The sequence below is a fragment of the Phoxinus phoxinus genome, assembly GCF_949152265.1.
Source record: "Phoxinus phoxinus genome assembly, chromosome: 6".
In the NCBI taxonomy this organism is placed as follows: Eukaryota; Metazoa; Chordata; class Actinopteri; order Cypriniformes; family Leuciscidae; genus Phoxinus; species Phoxinus phoxinus.
Window position 1 is genome coordinate 14,273,458 of NC_136881.1, and position 22,834 is coordinate 14,296,291.

General features: G+C 37.5%; 3 protein-coding genes across 3 annotated transcripts in view; 1 reads left to right on the top strand and 2 right to left on the bottom strand.

Annotated features, from left to right (window-relative positions):
* The window catches only part of LOC307001144 (putative methyltransferase NSUN7), an 11,188-nt gene extending 4,866 nt beyond the window's left edge, over window positions 1-6,322 (bottom strand). The window contains 10 exon segments of the mRNA XM_079617331.1: window positions 1-119; window positions 233-446; window positions 723-906; window positions 1,001-1,153; window positions 1,712-1,802; window positions 1,805-1,846; window positions 1,922-1,984; window positions 3,951-4,415; window positions 5,568-5,731; window positions 6,027-6,322. The exon segment at window positions 1-119 is cut by the window's left edge and continues 25 nt beyond it. Coding sequence (XP_079473457.1) covers window positions 1-119; window positions 233-446; window positions 723-906; window positions 1,001-1,153; window positions 1,712-1,802; window positions 1,805-1,846; window positions 1,922-1,984; window positions 3,951-4,415; window positions 5,568-5,574 — 1,338 coding nt within the window. The 5' untranslated portion in view covers window positions 5,575-5,731; window positions 6,027-6,322.
* A 2,139-nt stretch (window positions 6,323-8,461) lies between these two features.
* On the bottom strand, window positions 8,462-13,387 carry mettl14 (methyltransferase 14, N6-adenosine-methyltransferase non-catalytic subunit). Its single transcript, XM_079615932.1, has 11 exons — window positions 13,162-13,387; window positions 12,943-13,031; window positions 12,727-12,814; window positions 12,546-12,623; window positions 11,262-11,349; window positions 11,069-11,159; window positions 10,648-10,789; window positions 10,474-10,566; window positions 9,682-9,798; window positions 9,374-9,584; window positions 8,462-9,247 (listed from the first exon to the last, which is right to left on the bottom strand). The coding sequence occupies exons 1-11, from the start codon at window positions 13,225-13,227 to the stop codon at window positions 8,946-8,948; spliced, it is 1,365 nt and encodes a 454-aa protein (XP_079472058.1). The 5' UTR covers window positions 13,228-13,387; the 3' UTR covers window positions 8,462-8,945.
* Window positions 13,388-14,522: 1,135 nt separating this feature from the next.
* The window catches only part of prss12 (serine protease 12), a 43,217-nt gene continuing 34,905 nt past the window's right edge, over window positions 14,523-22,834 (top strand). Inside the window, exons 1-4 of the mRNA XM_079615274.1 lie at window positions 14,523-15,286; window positions 18,958-19,096; window positions 21,722-21,900; window positions 22,000-22,150. Coding sequence (XP_079471400.1) covers window positions 14,935-15,286; window positions 18,958-19,096; window positions 21,722-21,900; window positions 22,000-22,150 — 821 coding nt within the window. The 5' untranslated portion in view covers window positions 14,523-14,934. The remainder of the gene's footprint in view (window positions 15,287-18,957; window positions 19,097-21,721; window positions 21,901-21,999; window positions 22,151-22,834) is intronic.

Genomic DNA, 22,834 nt, shown 5'->3' on the forward strand with positions numbered 1-22,834 from the left:
AACAGGGTTACAGAGCGCTGAGGCAGAACACCTAGGAAGCAACACGATCACCCGGACCTTCTGAATACGCACATCCCATTCATTAAGCTCATTGAAGTACTCAGACATCAGTTTCACATCTATGCAAAAAGACATCACATCAATGCTTCACTACAGACTAAACACAGGAAAGGCACTATACTATGCTATGCAGACATTTACTCATTATAAGGTTAGGCAAAGTAACACTTACTTTTGCAGCCAGTAGAGGTGAGGATAGTTTGCAGTTCCTTGTTGAAGTTGGAGACATTAAGGACCCCACATACATGTACACAGCCAGAACAGGCAGTGGCCTGGAGAGCCACATGAGCCACAGTCCCAGCAGAGAAAGACCCCACCATCAGAACGTCACCACCCTCCACCAACAGCGGGCCAACCGCACATGCAGCCAGACTGCGAGATTTATCCTGAAGTCATACACACACATTAATCCTGGATGTGTTTGCACCATCACAATGGCATGGAAGCTTGTTTCCGCCATTATTATATCTCACAATTCTGAGAAAAAAAGACAGAATTGCTAGTTATAATCTCGCAATTGGGAGAAATAAAGTTGGAATTGCGAGAAATAAAGTCAGAACGGCGGTATAACTAGCGAATTTGGAAGTTAGAATTACAAGATAAAAAAGGTTTTTTTAAATTCTAAACAAGCTTCCAGAATGGGGCTTGTGTGTCCTTATTACCTGTATTATGAGTGTGTGTTCGGTCACTAGTTTGGTTTTCTCCAGTTGTTTTGTAAGCCTTCTGGGAAACAGCAGGACATTAGAACAGTGTTTGTCCTTACAGAACACATTTCCCACCAGGTGCGCGTGTGCATCGACCTGAGAGAAGCCCGATGACCTCAGAGTCTCACACACGTTTTCAATGCTGGATGAATTGGTATAAAAACACAATATATATCAGGCGGTGTATATATTAAATAAGAAGAATACATTTGTGTACATACACTCAGACACACTACCTGGCTTTGAGGGTGTTGACCCAGGCATAGATCGGTACTGTCTGTGATCTTTGTTGTTTAGCCCTCACAGATGGAGGCAGGGAACTGTCAATTGTCAGCAAATTCTGCTTTATTCTGCACTGAGCCAGTGAGGCTTCCAGTTTGGTCTTGAACCTGATACACACAAATATACAAGCACCGTTTATTAAGTCCAATGTCTTTAAAGACCTGTGAAATATCACCAGAGGAGTTTTTTATTTTATTTTATTTGAAGTTCAGGACATTTAATGGAGTTCAGATGTGCTTTATTTAAGTATTATCTTCAGATGTTCTTCCCAAAACCTAATTTTAGGAAGATAGAAATGGGACCATTTTTTTTTACATTTTCCGGAGCGTTTGCCGCAAAAATGTTTTTTTACATTTTAATGTTTACAACCCAGGTAATTTAGTCCTTTAGAGTTAAAACATAGTCACAATTGCTAAGGTCACATTATACAAAGTCACAATTGGAGGACAGAAATTCGAAATCAGAAGAAATCACAATTTGAGATATATAAAACTCTGAGGAAACAGGCATCCATCAAAATCTTTGTTGAGAATTTTTCTGAAATTCGTGGACACATTTTTCTCAGAAAATACTCCTTGCTGTGTAGGAGAGACAGTTGAGATTTTTCACTCCATACTCCATAGAACATGATCAACTTTATAAAGGTCAGACCTGTTCACACTGACCTATAAAGGCTGTCCTCCACCTGTCTCACTTCTTTTATAAGTCCTTCCTCTACTCTTTTGATTGGCTCTCTGGGCTCGAACTTCCTGTCAGGAGGTCGTAGAGTATGACCACCACAAGAGCCATGAGGTCATCCGCTGAAGAGATACACAAACTCACACATCAAACACATCAAAGTTAACCACACAAAGGGCAGATGTCAGTCAACAGACCCACCATTTGCTGAGAACGGTAAAAGTAGCTGTCAGTCAGGATCTCCTCCAGTAGATCTTGGTCTGTGATGGTAGGAGGAGAGAGTTTGTGATATTTAGCTGTTGAAGATGAAGTAGAGCATCATTATGCTCATCATCTCTGCTATATACTAGTTGTAATTCAACACCATGACATGTAGTGGGGAGCAAAAAACCCAGCAATATACTCAAGAGATCCTAAAATACCCAACAGCAAAACTGATGTGGGAGTTACATCAGTTTGCTGAGAAATGAATTTTAAAATAGCTGGATTCCAACTGAGACATGGCGCACTTGAGCTGAATTTAAAATTGACTTTTTTAGAATAAAATTATCAGAATTTATGATGTCTTGTAAAATATTCCTGCTTACAAAAACGTTTTGGTAGGAAAATGCATTTTTATCTTTCTTAGATTTAAGCTCGGCACTATATTTCTATATTACGAAAAAATAAATTAATATAAAAAAATTATAATCATTTTTGCCCTTTAACATATTGTATAATCAACAAGACTGATAAGCTTATGTCTAATCCTTTCTGAATATTACATTTGAATAATTTGTTGTCTGCGTTTCTGGATGATAGAACTGACTGCGAATATGAACTGACCTCATGCTCACAGCTCAGCGCAGCCATTAAAAGTGCTACAGCAGTCAGTGAACTGATGTCTGACCTGACTGCACTAAAAGCAAATAGATGTCCTTAAAAAAAGAAAAAAGTAAAAAAAGCCTCCCCTAAGCAAAAAGTTTGAGAAAGTGAGGGCAAAGCAGGGCAAGGAGAGAGAGAGAGAGAGAGAGAGAGAGAGAGAGAGAGAGAGAGAGAGAGAGAGAGAGAGAGAGAGAGAGAGAGAGAAGAGAGAGGAGAGGAGAGGGAGAGGAGAGGGAGAGGGAGAGGGAGAGAGAGAGAGAGAGAGAGAGAGATAGAGAGAGAGGAGAGGAGAGAGAGAGAGAAGAGAGAGAGAGAGAGCGCGAGAGAGAGTCAGACATCTGTGGGGAAGTTAAGCTACAAGGAGAAACCCAACCAGAATGTGACCAGACATCCCCAAATTATTGATTCAGGACTTCTTCAGTAATGGAAAAAAGAGGGGGAAGGCATGGAAAGATGAGGTCGAGGAAATTAAATTACTTCTATGCAGAGTATGGAGAATGTGAAACTTTTATTTTTTTCTCACATCCTCAAAGTCAGTCTATTTATGTTTCAAATCTACATTTTCTGATATACTGTAAAACTTTAGAAGCAATACAATGAAACTTTCTTATTTCTTGATTTTAAAATTGTCCATATTTTATATTTGTATACACCCCCCACCACCCCCAGCCCCCGTCCCATCAGTGGGCAATTTTTTAAATGATTACATTTCCCCAAAAATCATAAACACGTGGATAATGCAATAATGTTAAAAAGCCGGCAAACAAAAAAAACAAACTAAAAATGAATACATTTTAGGTCAATATAAATTAAGAATTTTAACACTGACTATTTACTTCAAGTTTCATTCAGAAACCACCAAAGAATAAAAAGTGTGACAACCAACTCCAGCCTCTTCTACAACATTAGAAAAAGGAAAAACTCTCCTCTGCAGCACTGTCGGACAGGATAGGAAATAACTGTGGAATTCTGGGTAATAGTATTCCACGTTTATGACTCTTCATCTGTTTCCAACTGCACCTTTGAGTCCTGTATCTGAGGAACTGAATAATTGATGTTAAAGATTTGTGGGCCACAAATAGCATGACATCAGTGACCACCACAGGGACATTAACTGCACACTCCAAAAACAATCAAGATAAACTGGACACGTTAGATTCTTGTGCTTCTAAATCTCACCACTTTATGATATTTACATTCCTACCAAATTCTTACTTGTATTGTTGTTTCTCATACAAGATCAGGCAGGTAAAGCCCAGTTTTAAGCTGAAGGAGAATACCGAAATATGATATTTTACAGGAAAAGCTATTCTCATCCCGATAATCATACAAACTCCAGACCTGCCTTTATTTTTCACTTACATTTGAGGGTGTTAAATGCCAGCTCATATGCCCAGTGCTCATTCTGCTTGGTGTTGGCATCACTGTCGCCGACAATCCTAGAATCATCATCATCTTCATCATCATCATCATCATTTCCACCGGGACTGATGTGCCCATAGCGAATGAGTCTGTGTGCGAGGTCTTTCTCCACATGAGTTTTCTGGAAAATATCTGCAGCATGAAGGTACACAGAGTCGGGGAACCCCAAAGGTGTCCCCCCTCTCTCCATCCTGACTCTGTTCCTTTCTGCAGACACTGCAGTGACCCTCTTTTTAAGGGACTGAACACATGCTTTCCTCATAGGGTCCGTGGAAGACTCTGGAGTGTGTGCTTTATTCTTAGGAGTGGATTCTTGATCCAGTAAGTTCAGTGATGTGACATCAGGCAGATCCGAATCCAGTGTGGGGTTGAGAGTCTGTTTAACCATTCTTATAGAGCCACGTTCTGTGAATAAATACTGAATTAGTGGGTATCATCCTTTATTATTATTTTACACACATTATTTAATCCAGGAGTTTTCAGCTGTGACTATATAAAAGCCAATTATTTAACTTTGTAAATAACATGCTGTGTTAATTTCACACTGAATAGGGTTTCTCACACATTATACCGGTATTTCGGTCTTTACATGATACAATAGGGATCATCATATTTTATTCTATTTGACAGCATTTTGTCGAAATTTCACTCTATGCAAAAGAATATTCAGTAGACAGTTGTACGCTATATATAGAGTTGGGTCCAAATGTCTGAGACCACTAGAACCAGTGAAATAGTGGAGAATCTATCTATGTCTTCTTTCTTTCTTTCTTTCTTTCTTTCTTTCTTTCTTTCTTTCTTTCTTTCTTTCTTTCTTTCTTTCTTTCTTTTTTCTGTTATTTACATTTACATTTATTCATTTAGCAGACGCTTTTATCCAAAGCGACTTACAAATGAGAAACAATAGAAGCAATTAAACTAGCAGTACAACAGTATGTAAGTGCTATAACCCTTCACAGTACAATGCAACGCACATTTTTTAAATTTTTTTTTTTTTAGAATAGAATAGATAAGAAAGTGTTAGTAGTGCTGAATCAAGTGCTCAAGTGCTGCCGAAATTTGCTTGATTTAAATCAGAATTTTAGTGGAATTTCAAGAACTGATTTTCAATGTGGAGTTTTGAACTCCACTACTGTCTAAAAGTTTGGGATCAGTGAGACTTTTTCTTCTTCTTCTGAAAGATATACAACTTTTATTCAGCAAGGATGCATTAAGTTGATCAAAAGTGTATATATATACACTAAGTAATCCTCAAATAATATAGTTTTTTCAAATGTATTTTTGATCAAATAAATGCACCGTTGGTGAGAAAATAAATGAACTTTTTCAAAAATATTAAGAAATATTACCAACCCTGAAGTAGTGGCTACAAAAGCCTGCCTGTGACCTAAAAATAGTGCAGAATCTTAAATATTTATTTTACACCATAACATTTCTTTTGTTTCTAAATGTCTAAATTCTGTTACTGTTTGCTTATTACCAGGTTTAAATGAGAAAAATCTAATTCTAAATAAAATCTGATAGACTGATAAATCAAAATTACATTTTAATACGTACCTCTCATAACGAAAGCGCAGTCAGCTCAGCAACAGGTATGATTATGAGAGCATAATGTGAGAATTAGGAGACCTCTATCGGTCTGTCTCACATACTCTCTCTCTCTCTCTCTCTCTCTCTCTCTCTCTCTCTCTCTCTCTCTCTCTCTCTGAGATCTTGTGTCACTACAACAACAAACATTTGTTCTTGTCAACAGAGTGTGAATCTTCTGTCTACAGATATAGCTATCAGCAGCTCATCATTACACACGCACACACACACACACACACACACACACACACACACACACACACACACACACACACACACACACACACACACACACACACAAGCAGTGAATAGTACACTAGCAGGTTTGACATAAGATAGTGTGTAAGAGGTGTGTAAGATAGAACATAGTATAGTCATAGAGTGTCATATTTGTTCATTTGGAAGTGTTTGTTGTATCTATTTACCCACTTCTTTAAATTTCTGAGATGCTGTTATTTGGAGTTTATTTAAAGAACAGACTGCTGGCTTTGAGGGTAAACAGACTTCAGAGTAACGCTTAATTTCTGCTCATTTGAAACCCTCTCATGCCTGACGCACGTCGGCTCCAATGAGACACAATTAGCCTGACGTTTGCATTCATCATGCTGAATGATTTATTGCTTTGGTCTCAAATCCGTTCTGAGCCCAGTCTCCCTCAGTTACCCCCACATTTTTAGCACGGAAACAAACTACACCGGTCTTTGTCAAAAGTCTCCAGACCAGTCACTTCACTTCGTTTGAAGAACTGATGGTTTTATTACAAACTTTGACAGCCAATCAGCTGCTGAGTCTAATTAAGCCCCACCCATGCAGCATCTGATTGGTCACTACTGTCATCAGTTGACTTTTAATTAGTGATGAGATCTGTCAATCTCATTGAAAATAATCCTTTGTTGCTTTAACTTTAGATTAATGGAACAAACACAGTGAGACTGCTTAATTAATAATGCTGTGAGTGGGGTGTGTAGTACATTTCCATGTGTGTCTGACTGTGTGCTGAATTAGTAATGTAAAGAGATACACAACTTCTTTTTCCTCATTAACCCACATCTCAATGCCTCAGGAGCAGATCCGTGTGTCCAGTAACACTACATCAGCTTCACTGCTGTTTCAGCTTCAATAGTGTTCTGACATTTTAAAGATTTCTTCGATTTAGGATTTGTCTCTCATAGGCCTTATCTGACTATGTGAATGTATAGGTATAAAACCTCTGTCCTGGGTAATCACTGATTGCTAACTGGGACAAGTCAAAAGAGCCCACCACAGACTCTCTGATATTTTACCATAGATATAATCCGCCAGGTGAACATTCTAAGCATGATTGTGTACAGAGAAGTAAAATCCCACTTCTTTCTATCAAGTTGCACTAATTGTAACACTAAAAATGTAATACTTAGAGTTAGGGGTTTGTTCAAAAAAGACAAAAAGAGACACATGTAATTAGTGTGTACACAACTCCAGTTTAAAATACCTTCCATGCACGCTGTAATAACAGTTATGGCAAATGTATGCAAATATATGTATTCTTCATGTGCTAATTACATCAGAACATGCACCTGACCCACATTTCTGCTGGCCTAGAAGATGCTGTTACATTCATTCACATAACGTTGCAACTAAATCAGGCCAGAAACCAACGCTAAGCTTAGATAACTGATTATTTGATCAATTGCAAATAAAAGTACAATCATATTCTGCCACTGTTTGTGAAGGTAAGGTGTTTCTACAGTATATTGATATTATATGAAATATCTTAACTTTTAGAAGTTTTTCCTTAAATTATTGCTTGTTTTGTCTTATTTGAAATCATCTTGAGGCCCCCTATTGGGTGCGGGGCCCCTGGATGAGAACCAGTTTCAGACCCATGTTCTTATTTTGTTCATTGAGAAATATATTGCTTTACATTTTAAACTTCTCATTTTTTGTGAAATCAAAATTTTTAATTCTTGTTTTTTTAAATGGAATATTATTAAAGTAGTTCTTATAAATTATTTATCCGTACACATCTTTTTTTAAATTGTGTTTATTCATTCACCCTCGTAATCAAAAAATGACATCCACCTTCCACTTTTTCTGCGCAAGAGCAGGACAACCTGTCGCTCACATGAGATTGCACTAAAAGTAAACCAATCTATTCCCGATGGCCAAAATTAAGTCTCACCCTACATTTTTTTCTGGTTCGAAAGCCATTTCACTTGGATATACAGTGCTATGCATAAGTTTAGACACCCATGCTAAAGTTGCCTAAAAAGAGGAATAAAAAATCATCTTTTGGAAATTGATCTTAATGCCTTAATTAAAAAAATGAGGGAAAATCCAACCTTTAAGGACACCAATTTTCTTTGTGAATGAATAATGTATCGTAAATAAATAAATGTTCTTCCTTAAAATACAGGGTGCATAAGTCAGGTCACCCCTATGTTAACTTCCCATAGAGTTAGGCAGATTTTTATTTTTAAAGGCCAGTTATTTCATGGATCCAGGATACTATGCATCCTGATAAAGTTCCCTTGGCCTTTGGAATTAAAATAGCCCCACATCATCACACACCCTTCACCATAGCTAGAGATTGGCATGGTTTTATTTCAATTAGCCTAATAGCTGGTTTAATTTGCATTGAGAGATGCTCTTATGGAAAGTACCCCATGCCAATCTCTTGGTGTGGTGAAGGGTATGTGATGATGTGCTTTCAAGCTTGTCATCCAGTATGCTGCATTTAAGTTGCAACCCTCCAGTCTTAATACCAAGTATACATGAATGCAAAGCAGTCTGAAGTTACAACTAGCCTTAATAAATTCTAAATGTTGCCATGTTGTTTCTTATGATGAGGAGTTCCCCACCACAAACCAACCACCTGTAAAGTAAAAACATAAAAAATGGGTTGCAAACCATTCATTCTAAATGCTACTACAGACAGAATCAATGAGCTTCTTTGACACAGATCATAAAACTTACTGTAGCCTTGCTGCCCTCCACAGGACACACAGGAAGTTTACACATGGCAGGAGAGGCTCTCTGATGATCGCATGAATGAAATGCACAAATCACACATAAGATGATACAAGTAATGTGCAAATGTAAAAACAAACCAAAATGAATGCTAAATCCTTTAAAATTTTCATTAAAAACTGTTTTATTGAGGTTGAATACAATTCTTACAAATGTGACTTAACAAATGTGAAAGAATTGAGTTAGTATGACATTAAAATTCATTCCCGCTCTTAACCTCTTACATAATAAACTAAAAAAACAATACAAAGGAGAACAACACCTTTTCAAATGTCAGGTACAAAAATATCAGACACATCACATTTTCTGTTTTCAGTCTCAAAGTTGGCATGTCGTGCACTATCGGGGTGGGAATCCACGGTGTGGGCCGCCACGGCCTCTGAATCCCCCTCGATCTCCGCGGAAGTTCGGGCGGTTTCTCTCTCGACCGCGATCCCCTCGTCCAGAAGGACCGCCCCGTCCTCCTCGCTGTGCTCCCCCGCCTCTCTCTGCCATAGACTTAGGAGGTGGGGATTTGGGGCGGAGTCTCTCAATTTCTTCAGTACAACCAGACAAGTATGAGTTGGGCTCACTGAAGTGGGTGGAGTAAGCTTCCACATTGAAGTTGCTATTGGTCAGGGTAGGGCCCAAAGTTAGCCATCCTGAAGAAGAAAAAAGAAGCATAACATTAGATCAGAATAAACATACACTACCATTTAAAAATGTGGAGTCAGTAATATTTTTTTTTAGTAAAAAATGAATGGATGAACCATAGGCTAATATCTAACCTGGCCTGATGGTGCTGTCCCTGCCAAACAGGTGCAGCCGTCGACGGCCCAAGCAGAAATGTTCAATGATGTGGAAAATCTCCACTGGCTTCTCAATATTGCCCATCTCTGGCTCCTCTGTAATGATCAGATCTATATCCACATTAGCATGAATGAAATCGCCATCTGTGCTGCGTCTAACTGTACCTTTGATACCCATCAGACAGTGTTCCTGAGTGACATCAGAGAAGAAGAAGAAAAAAAAGAAGCATTTCCAACTGGAAACAATTGTTAGTGCCAACAATGTTGTGGCTTGCCACGGCTCTTACCTTAGTTCTCTGGAACACTGCTTTGGGGTCCAGCGTTTTGGTCTTACCAGGGTTGTTTTTGTTGGTCTTGATCCAACAAATGTCTTCACATCGCCTGAAGCCCCATTTCCTCAGACACTGAGAGAGAAGAGAGAAAGAAGTTCAGATATAGATCGCAAGACTCATAGACAATGACTGTCACTGTAATGAAGCATATTTGTTTGTGGGCAGGTAATGTAGTAATGCATGTCATTTAAATCATCATGCAGCATTTAAATCAGTCAAATTGACTGAGAATTACTTCACATAAAAACAGAACTCACATTAAAAAATTATTGAGTTAAGCTTAAGATCATGATAGGGTTCCCACACCTTGGTTAACTTCAAATTCAAGGACTTTCCAGGTCCAATACCGTCAAATTCAAGGACTTAATGTGGGAACACATTTGTTGAGTCGCAGTAGTTTCGTGCGCACGTTAAAGTCATGGCAACGTACAACACAAAATACCTCACGTGGGAAACACTTAATGTAACGCGTTAAGTGGCCTATTACTACGCGTAAAGTAAATCAAGAAAGCTAGTATGCATAGGCCACAAAGTGTTGGCGTAATAACACATTAGCGGACCGGAGGGAATAATATGGAATTTTTCCCCAAAAACTTCTTGCACAAAATAAATTCAAGCACTTTCAAGAACCTGTATCTATGTATGTTTATTTTCAAGGACCCGTGGGAACCCTGTTATGATGAACGGAGGTGATAATTCGCAACAAACAGAAATATGCCACTCTGTGTGTGATTGTGAGATTTGTACCATTCGGCCAAGATCAAGGCCTTCTCCTGAGCCACACCACAGGAACACAAAAGAGCGAATACATGAGATTTCCTCTATGTCCAGCTTCATGATCTATATCAGACATCAAATGAATAAATAAATATACATATATATAATTTTTTGAGAATTTGAGAGAAATTTGCAATAACTCACATCGTCCCAGTTCCAGAAGCGCTCGTTGGCAATGATGCCCGACTCTCTGTAATACTCCTCTAATGGAGGCTCGATCAGAATCACATCAAACTTGCACTTCAAATCTCTCAGATCGAATGTGTCTGGATCTGCCTGCAGATACCTGACACACAAAAAACATCCATATATTTATAGTATATACATGCAAATGAGACATACAATGGGATCCAAAAGTGGTTCTAATTTATGCATTTATTTATATGCTTTCCAAATTGAAAATCTTACAATTATTTGTTTTTAAATTAAAAAAATAGCTTAGCACATCAAACTTTTGGACCCCATTTTTCTAAAACATACAATAAGAATATATAAGTGAAATTTAGTTTAAAAAAAGGCCAATTAGGCATTTGCTCTATTTTGTAGAGACAGCAAGCTTTCTCACATGGGTGGGGTGTTGGTGGCAGAGATGAGCTCATCTTTTAGTCGGATGAGCTCTCTTTGTTTGGGGTACTCCTCAAACCTGTCAGCCAAACCTACAGCACAACAGAACATAGGTTAACATGATCTCACAGCTGGGCATGAAAGAGGGAGACAAGGAGAAAAATAAATAAATAGAACGAGATCGGACCATTTACCTCCATCTCGGATAAAGTTCTGAGGTCTATGACCTGTGTCCACAAAGTGCTGGCAGTAATCATTGTGGGGATTTAAACTCTGAGTGCCCTGTACAACAGAAAGTGATGATATCTTGATCTTTATAACAAAAACAGCTTGTAATAACATTATTGCTGAAGTTGGCATGAAACAGAAGTTACGAGTCTTTCCTTCCCTATTGTAAAATACATCCGAGTGAAACGGCTTCTGGGACAAGAAAAAAAATGTAGGGCGAGAGACTTGTTTTTGTCCATTGGGAATTGTAGTTTTTGCAAGTGGGAGGTGAAGTTATTTTGATTGAAGATTACAAGGGCACAAGCAAAAAAAAAAAAAAGATGTGCATAAATAATGTATAACTTTGGTTAGTTTTTCAAAACTCCTCAGACACTGAGCACATCAACAATAGTCTATGTGGGCAACTCTTTGGATCATTTATCATTGCTTTAGTCACAAAATGAATTCAGTGACTGCATCTTTCAAATTACATGAATTATTTTCTCACTCAGACACAACCACCGCCAAAACTCTATGTGCATACAGGCCAATTTGCACATTTACATACATACTCGTTTCAAAACTGCTAAACTTGAGTTCAAAACCAAACAAAATACAAAACTGAACAAGACTGTAATTTGCTACTTTTCTACATTAATACCATATAGAAAGACATTCTAAATCTACCAAATCTGTATTTCAATTTCATAACCATCTATACAAACTAGGGTGACTATAATTAACTTGTATAATTAACAATGTAAACATGGACCATGTAACAAACTGCAGTGAATTCTAAACAGTAGAGAGCTGTCATTCTAAAACATTTTTATTAAATAAATCATTGTGTAACGTTGCCTGTTGTTAGTGGGGTTTTTTAAATGTCATTGAGTGACAAAGTGTGTTCGTTGAGAGTGAAACCTTTGCTAGTGTTATGGAAGAATGGCTTGATTTGAGACATATATGAAGTGTTTGGGTTGTTTTAGTGCATTTTGGATGTGAAATTAACTGATGTGCCAAGCTGAAAGTTGGTTAGGAGAACTGAGTAAAGAGTTTTGAAAAAGTAACTGAAATGTGAGCAAGCGATTGTTAAAACAACAACAACAACAACAACAACTGCAATGTCCCATAAGAGAATAGGGTATTGTCAATTTTGAGATCACAGAGACTTTAAAAATCAATTACCAACATAATGTAAGATTTTGCATAAAGTTCCACTGTACTAGCATGTAATTGTTAAGTAAATAATATATTATTGTGTTTAACTCTACCTTTAGGAAAGTGCTGGAGTCTTTGTACACCTCTTCATACGGTCCGCTCTCCTCCTGCTGCGGGGGCTCAACATCTTCCTGTAACACCATACAGCAGATCCAGGATCAGTTACCTACAGCCCTGCCCTGATCTACACAAAACTTAGACATTACAGCTGATTCCAGATCAGTGCTCACTCACCCTCTGCTCCTCCACATCCTCCTCTGGGTCTTCACCCTCATTCAGACACTTTCTTTTTCCACCAGGAACTGATAAGTCAAATGATGCCCTACAGTAAACATAACACAGACCAATCATTACCCCATCCTTATTGTCACGGATCTGACTTGTGCTTCGTGTAAATGTTGATCTATCAGTACAGTTGATCCAAACAATCAAACAAACATATTACAGTACCTGCATGTCTCTCTGGTCTCTTCGATTTCTTTTTGTTCATCTTTACTATTGAGAACAGCACCGATGCTATCGGGACTCTCTGCCCCGAGCTGCAAAACAAATGATTAACATCAACAACGCTATCTGTATTTATTCATAATTCTAAAAGCATTGGTTTGCCAATACAATAGTCCTCGCTAACACTGCCTTTATGCAGTAACGTTAAGCTAAAAAGTTCACCTGTTGTGCAAGAAGCTGCCGTCTTAGCTTCTGCCTTTCACGTATTTCTTGGAGCCGGCTGTTCATGGCAATAATATTTTGCAGGGAAAAAACTTCTCATACAATTATTTGATGTAAACAAAAGTGAGGCAAAAAATTCATCGAAAACCTCAACGTGAGAAGCAGTCGCACGTATTTTACATCATCAGACGCATATTATGACGTCAGCAAACGGCTGATACTTTCCTTTGAAGTTAAAACATTGCGTATTGATTTATTACGATTTGATACATGTTCTGCTTAATAATACTATTACATTGCGATCGTGTTCTATCCTTAAATGTAGTTTTTTTAAAATCCCCATTAATTACATTTATTAATGACTTTTGTAAAATTATTATTTTCTTCCACATAGCCTAGCGAAGCTAGAATAACTTTATTTTAGTTAATTTGTTTTACTGATGTATTTATATTGTACAACGGCTTCCGTCACGTTGTTTCAGAATTATATTTTTATGCCATTTTTTGGATGTTTGTAACGAGAAATATTTATTTTGCCCTTACCCTTGTTATTTCTTTTTGATTTTGTTTATTCTATTCTAGGCTACTTATATAATATTATAGGCTATATTAATAATAATAATAATAATAATAAATGTATCCTAAATTTACTTTTCCTCTTAAACTTTGAAAATAGCCTAGGCCTATAGCCTATTATATTCTCTAGAAATTATTTTAAAAATGTAAAGAAGTATAATGTTGTGATAGAATGTTTTAAATCACGCTGAATGTTTTAAAGTTCTCTTGTTTCCGGAAAACTAAACAAACACCTTTAATCTCTAAAAGAGCTGTTACCAAAAAGAAGAAAAAACAAATCAATGACTAGGCTAGCATTTATTTGAAATATAAATATTTTGTAACATTAGCATGTAGGCCCTTCACTGTCACTTCTGATCCATTTAAGGTCCTTGCTGTAAATAAATAGGCCTATTTCTTTCTTCTTCTTTTCTTACTTATCCCATCTTTTTTGTTTCTACAAAAATATTAAGCAGCAAACCCAGGTTTCAACATTGCTAATGTTTTTGAGCAGCAAATCAGCATATTAGAATGATTTCTGAAGGAACATTTGAAGACTGGAGTAGGCTAATGCTAAAAATTCAGCTTTGCTAAATTACATTTTAAAATAGGCTATATTAAAACAGAAAACATGTATCAGTAATGTCTGTTTTATTTGGAGCAGTTATTATTTTACTGACACAAGAGGGCAGACATGAACTTTGTCTCGTCCGTTGGTCATTGCGATCATGCCTGAAATGCTTGAACAGAATATTTCACACTGGAGCCTCGGAGAAAACAACAATGATGACCACACCAGACCAGACACTTATAATGAGTTAACTGAACGTGGCAGACTCGTTTGAGTTCAGATTCTGGGAGGATCGGTTCCGCGCGCGCTACATTATGGACCATCTCCCAGAATCATGTGTGTGTGCTGTCCTGACTATTTTGTAGTGGCATTTTTTTAACAATTAATTTGTCATAGCCTACTATTTTGGATGTTTTGCACCTTCACGCTCTTTAATGAAGGACATCATTATTGATTTTTTTTTACTTCAAATCTCTGGTGACTCAATCATCAATATACATGAGTCATTATAAGCCCGGGCTTCCCCGCGCGGTTTCTCTTTTATTGATCAGCGTCTGACTCTGATTCTCCGATAACAGCCAAAAGACAAGATGAGACAACTCAAGGACCATGTCTCCATATAGACTGAAGGAGGATCTGTTATTGTTATGGCTATGGTGACAGTGGCAGACAGGTTGATCGTGATGGATGTGAGATGTCGGTTTCTCTTCACCCTCCTCGGCACGCTGCTGCTCATCGCCTGCAGTCACGGGTCTCCGTTCACCGACTGCATTCAAAGCAAAGGGAGAGCGGGCTTTTACGTGGGATCTATAGACGCCACCGAATCAGGCGTGAAATGCATGAACTGGAACGACGTGCCCGGTGTTAAAGAGCGATATCCGGGGAAAGGTCTTGGAGATCACAGTTTCTGTCGGAACCCGGACGGGAGAATTCGGCCCTGGTGTTTCTTCCCAAACAGCCGAGGACGCATTGACTGGGGGTACTGCGATTGCAAACAAGGTATAGGCTACATAAATAAAATTAATGTGCAAGAGCAGTATTTTATATTAACTTAGGCGAGGGGGAAATGCGCGTCAAAGTGTTTATTTTCTTAGACAAAACACATCCACGCGCAGATCTAGTCGTTCAAGATTTCTTAAGATTAGTTTAATGTTCATTCTTAAATGTTTTGCTTAACTTGATTGATAGTTAAACATATTCAGATCAAGAAAACAGTGCAATGCAGCACCACGCAAGCAAGCTAAGACATGTCCAAACTTCACTGCATCCACGCGTGGGAAAGGTATGCGCGCCTCAGGTAGCACCTAATGAGAACAAAGCAGCCACTCTCATCCGGCGCACGAGGTCATTTTATCATTTGGGTCTTACTTTGAGACAAATAGCCTATCTTTAACAGAAATTTCGCAATTTAAGTTATGTCTGTTGCAGCAGAAGCTTTATAGAAATGAATAGCCTAAATATGCACGAGCGCGTCTCGTGCAGGTCTTCTTGAGCTGCTCAGGGCTTTCGCATGCTGACAGGCTCGAGTCGAGTCACTCGCTCTCGTTGAGTGCGAGTTCTGGAGTCGATCAGTGCGGCGTGCGCTGTTAAGGCGAGACACGGCAGGCAAAAACATCGTTTTTTTTTCACTGGTCAATTTTGAGATTTTGGGCTATTTGTCTTCAATAACATGTCTTCTTTCAGACTTGTGGTGAAAAAAAGTCCAAAATACACATTTAGGTCTTTATTTTACTACACTTTGTCTATTTGCGTCTGTAGATTTCTCCGAAATTCAACAAAAGTTGGCGTTCTAAATCAACGCGCTGCTCCGCGATCTCTGTGTTCTTCCTTTAATCACGCACACGTCTGAAAAGCTCTCTCTCTTCTGTACAATGCTGTCGGATCCAAATATGGTCATTTCCTTTTAATCAGCAACCAATCGTGAAAGTAAAATGGGCATTTAACCCTAAAAGCGAAATCTCATTGGCTGATGTCAATTTCTGACAACGTGATTGGTTCAGATGCATCACGTGACGCGCTCTGACATTCAGATGTGTGTTTTTGACTGTTTTTCTGCTCAGTTAAAGGCCATAAATGCTGTGTTTATAAGTTTTGATGTGATTAAGGTGGTTTGTATTGTTGTAGCTAATTTTTTGATAAGATATTGTGTCAGTAAATAGTTGTTTCTACTAAAAAAGTATGATTTTTTACATTACAAATCTTTAAATGCCTTTTTCTCAAAATGGGTTTTTTGTCATCCTCCAGTAGAAACATCTCAGCCGATGTAGCACCGATGTACACCAAACTTTCCAGTTATACACTTAGCAGTATTCTGAAGATATGTTCAGAGGGATTTGTTAATAAATCATTCCTGGCCTGATTTATGGGACATTTTAATCCAAAAAATATGGCGAAAATCGATTTTTTAAGGCTATGGACAGTATATTTTGATTTCCTAGGTAATGAAAGCATATATTCTGAAATCCCTCTGAACATCTTTTTTCATCTTGTGTGTAAACAAAATGGAAAAATAATTTTGCACCTGGCTTTATCATATGTCCAGATCTATCTACCGAAAATATATGCAAAAGTGTGCTTATTTAATGAGATAATACCTAATTTGCATAATTAAACATACACATTTCAAAAACTTGTAATACATTTTTTTTATGAACTTGTGTAAGTAATAAACTAAGGAAGTTTCATGGTGATATCTATTATTTAAAAATTGTACCCTATTCACCTGTAGTGTCTCGCCTTAAGAAGTCAGTCAGTCAGTCAGTCAGTCAGTCAGTCAGTCAGTCAGTCAGTCAGTCAGTCAGTCAGTCAGTAAGTAATGTTTCATTTGGCAATCACTATTTGAAAGTTTGTCTTTTGTGACAAACGCGAGAGTATAAATAGTATCGAGAGCGAGACGTATAATGTAGTACTGAAGGCTACCGGAGACCGGGGGGACCTTTTAAGGTAAATTTGCTTTTAAAAGTCAATTTCTGTATAATAAACAACATTCTTGGCTACAAGAAAGCTAAACATTTCCACTTTTCCCTGGGAAAAAATGTTAAAAGGACACACGTTGACCTTTAGTGACAACATGTCCCAATGTTGTGAGTGTGACTATGTGAGATAAGCAAACTCCCCTTGTGACAACTAGTCCCACGTGTTACCAAGAACAATGAACGTTATTGTAAGATCTATATATATACATACACATACATACAGTTGTAGAGGATCTTTTGCATATTTGAACCGATTTGAACCCTTTCCAGCAGTGACTGTATGATTTTGAGATCCATATTTCCATATATTCTAATATAGGCCCTCCATAATCTTTCCATATTTATTATTTGTGACATTTGTTTCCAATCTTTCCAATAGTATTATTAGTAGTTAAAAATCACATTGAACATGGACAGCTTATCAGTGTATTAAATGGGAAACGGATGAGTTTATTGAAATATTTTGGTATCATTAGTTTACATTTCCAGCATGCATCAGCCACCTCACATTTTCCAAACATTCTGTGAAAGTTTTGAAGCTCTGAAATGTTTGAAGAACATGTACCACCATCATGTTTGGTTGTGCAATGTGTGATTTATAACTGAATACAACAGCTGTGGGCGGCTCATACTGTAAACACTGGATGCATAAAAGGTGCTATCTCTCTCTCACACACACGCACACACACACACGCACACACGCACACACACACACACACACACACACACACACACCTGTTCCAGCCAGTGAATATATTAATACTGTTGTGGCCAAATTTTAATGCAATCTTAAATTATTTCTTAAGTTTAAATTATTGGTCTATTTTATGTGTTTAAAATCAAAATTTTATAGGTAGTGTTTTCAGTTTGGGGTATTTGTTAAATTAATACAACCAATGTATATTATATAATAAAATATGATATAGTTTTGATCATCAGTATCTCTGAATTACCAAGCTAATTCGTATCCAAAACTTAAAGAAATACCTACAAGAATGTTCATTTGTCACAGTTAGCTTAGATAGTAGACAACATACATCTATAATAAAAGTACTCCAAGCAGCCAGGATAAACAATCGTACATAATGGAGATCAGACAAAGACAGAGTGAACAGGAGGAACTAAATAGCAAACACAGATGATGGTAATTAATAGGACACAGGTGATACAGATTAACTAATGATGGTAACCAGGGAAACAGAATAGTGGCGGGAAACTGACTATAAACTATAAATGAATATACTGTAAACCTGTGAATATTATGTCCAGTTAGAATGCAGAGATGTATTTTAATAGGAAAGAAATGGCTTATCTCATCTGCACTCAGTGGTTTTATAATTATAATAGTGTTTTTTGTACTCAATAGCTTACATTGTTTTCATGACATACATTTTAGCTGTGAGTAATTTTCAGTATCACTTGCACAAACACACACATTTATTATAGACCTGACAAGTGAAACTCATGTGGAGGTTAAAGCTTTCCTCTGTCATCACATAAAGCAAGTCATGGATTAATGTTTTCGTGCTGCGTAACTGTGGGAACATTTGTAATGCGCACATTTATCAAAATTACAGAGACCAGCGGAACCGATTGTTTGCAGAACATTTACTTTTACATTTACTTTTATCACTTGCCTGAGCAGTGAAGGTCAACAACACTCAAGTTTAACTCACTTTTTGGGTGTATTTGCAGGTTCTTTGCGACTGCAGGGTGGCAGATCCAAGTTGGATGGTACAGTAGAAGTGTATTTGAATGGTGTGTGGGGAACCATCTGCAGTAATGACTGGGATGACCGAGATGCCGCTGTGGTGTGTCGACAGCTGGGACAGGGGTAACACATACACACGCATACTGTACACACAGTATGTAAAACATACTGTCACACCACTTGTACTATTTTTGCAGTACGTAGGCTGTTTGCAATATCTGAAAGACTTACTATATTTATCAAATATGCAGTATATCGCAGATCATACTTTGCAGAATACCATATCCTGCAATGCATTGGACTTGACATCCATTTCTAGTGTGATGAATGACTTAATGGATTATAGCAAACTCGTACTGTTATATTTCTAATAAGTCTTGATCACAAATAATTATATATTTTTGTATATATTATATTATTAACTATAGTAAACTGAACATTTAGTATCTACACCACAGTTCTTGAAGCTTTAGTGTGTTTAGTGACTCATTGTCTGACTTAAACATGCAATGTGATGAGGTCATATGACAACAATGTTGCACTCTACTAATGTTACTTAAAATAATGCATATGGTTTCATAAAACTTGCATAAAGTAGGCAGTATGCATAGTAAGAACAGATTAAGAATGTTATTTTATTTTTCCTAAAACCTGAACACAAGCCAGACATACTATGTACTGCTGAAATATTCAGCATATATTATGTCTGTCCATGGTGGACGGTAAGAAATGTGTTTGTAGTTAGTTTTTGAAGCCACAGAAGAGATTTGAAGAGATAGTTGCTGTGTTGTTCCGACAACCATATGCTGCCCGTTCGTTTATTCCCTAACCACAAAACACCTTTGTAAGGTTGCGCACGGAATCCTTTGGTATTTGACCCAGTGTGTTAAAGGTGAAAGGTCAATCTTTCCCCTTTAAACACGGCATATGCTTAGTGAGTTGTCAGGCGGTGAATATATGTGTGCGGGTTTTAAAAGATCGCTGATTTCCCCAGAGAGTTCTAATCTCTATCTCGAACACACCCATGTGGTTTGTGTCTATCACGGTCACACACGTCTATCTGAGAGCATTTGTCTGAGGTCATTACTGAGTGTGCTTAGGGAGAGGTGACCGCAGGGTCTCGGAGATCACATGACACAACAATGACAGTTATAAATCTGACAAAAATGGTTATTTTACCATTAAAACCTTTGACCTAAAACAGTTGACCTCGGGAGCTTAGAGTCCATTTGCAATTTGTGAATAATTCATTGGGTGTCTCAGCTTTGATAGATGAACTGACTTGAATTATTTAAAAGCTAGAGAGACAGACTTCACTGACTTTGATTTATGTTTTCTATCGGTCTGTCTACCACAGGGGCTCTCAAGCTTTGTATAGCAGAAGCTAATAGGCAGCAAATGACATTCTTAAGAATAAAAACATATTTCAATATTCTGCCAATTTCATTATCATTGAGTCACATTTTTTCAGCACCACAGTTTTAAGATGTTGTTTTAAAGTAGTTCAGATTTGAGAAATTTGTCTTGAAAGCTTCTAATGTTATACATTATCAGTCAAAGGTTTAGATTTAGTAAGACTTAATTTGGGGAGAAAAAAATGTTATTCAGCAAGGGTGCATTACATTTATCTAAAGTGACAGTAGAGACATATATAATGCTACAAAATATTTCTATTTCAAATAAATGCTATTTTTTAAACTTTGTATTCATCAATAAATCCTGGAAAAATGTATTTATTTTTGTAATATTTTTTTCCTTGAGCACAAAATCAGAATATTAGAATGATTTCTGAAGGATCATGCGACATTAAAGACTAAAGTAATGATGGTGAAAATTGAGCTTTGCAATCACAGGAATAAATTAAATTTTCAAATAGTTTCAAATAGAAAGCAGTTATTTTAAACTGTAATAATATTTCACAATATCAGTATTTTAATATATTTTGATCAAATAAATGCAGCCTTGCTGAGCATAAGAGACTAATTTTAAAACATTAAAATATCTTCCTGATACCAAAATTTTAAACGGTAGCGTATATTTCTTTATTGAGCATTGTTAAATTAATTATTCAGTGTAAACCAATGATTTGTTAATGTAATGGGTAACATGCAGTAACAATATTGAGAGACCTTTTATTATCTCTCAATATTTCATCTCATATATAAATGACTGAACAAATATAATATAGGGGAACAATCACCAGCTCTTAGATGTTTAAGAGCTGCCAGGATAAGAGATTCATGGGATTAAATCTTTTAAATTGATTATGTAATTTAGTCTTACGCATTTATAAATAACAAAATATTCTGTCAGTGGTATCTTCATTTTCTTGTAAAAACACATGAATTGAGCCGTTCATTGTACAATCTCAGTCAGACAGCTCCTTATCAATATCCCAACCATATTTTTCAGAACAGGGACAGCAGAGTTCCAACAGTTACTCAAGAATAATTTGCAATACTAAACAGCATAATGCAGAATTATTTGTGGCAATTAAAGTTGCTAATGCTTAATTTAACAACAACAACAACAACAACAACAACAACAACAACAACAAAAATATCAAGTTCACAAAAATTTCTTGCGACTGCATCTGGATAATTTGCAACCCCATGTAGACCGTGACCCCAGGGTTCAGAACATGTGGTCTACTATTTATCATTTACAAACTTTGACCAAGGATCATGAATAGTTGAAATATCATAAAAACTAAATGGATTAAATGACTAAAGTCTCACTACTTCTCAGTTACAGGGCACGTGCGCGTGTGAGTCCTCTGTCACGTCTGGTGGTGTCTGTAGTTCACTGGCAGACTGTGGGCTGTGAGGGACAGGAAGAGGACTTACTGCAGTGCAATCGCACCGTATGGAACGGGGGAGAGTGTGTTAACCGCCAGGCGGCTGCCGTCTCCTGCACACCAGTGGAGGGTATGCACACGCTCACAGATACATAAACACAGACGCAACTACAAATATACTCTCAAATAAAGTGAAAATATCATAAAGCTTGTGTGTGTTTATGTATAGCTTCAGTGTTTGTCCCGGTACGTCTCTCTGGTGGTCCTTCAGCGTATGAGGGCAGAGTAGAGGTGCATCATGCAGGACAGTGGGGCACAGTGTGTGATGACCAGTGGGACGATAATGACGCTGAGGTGGTCTGCAGACAGCTGGGATTGGGGTAAGAGACACACACACGTCACATACGTTGTGTTTTATTTTTTATAGGGACTTTCCACAGACATAAAAAAAAAATCTGTATGATTTATACCGGTAATCTGTTTTCGTCATGGGACCAAAAAATATCTATACAAGGACAAGGATTTTGGATATTGCCACCTTTGTGGGCATTTAGTCCTCATAATGTAGTAGTTTGTAATTTATGTAATTTGTAATTTTATGTAAATTTATGTAATTAATCAGCACACACACACACACACACACACACACACACACACACACACACACACACACACACACACACACACACACACACACACACACACACACACACACACTCTTTGGTTTTGATTTTGGTTTTAAAATCCGATCTTTTGTGTTACAAATCCAATTAGGTCAAATCAGGTCCATTCAGATAGTAAAGAACAGGGGTCCCCAATCCTGTTCCTGGAGATCTACCTTCCTGCAGAGATCAGCTTCAGCCCTGATCAAAGACAACTAAACCAGCTAGTTAAGATCTTCAGGATAACTACTGAGAGGTGTGTTGGATCAGGGTTGGATCTGAACTCTGCAGGTAGTTAGGGCTGCGTCCGAAAGCTTAAAAATGCTATCTTTGGAGGATGCATTCCACGGTACGAAGGCATCAAGGCACGTCCAAATCCAATAGTTACTCCTGAGATAGCTT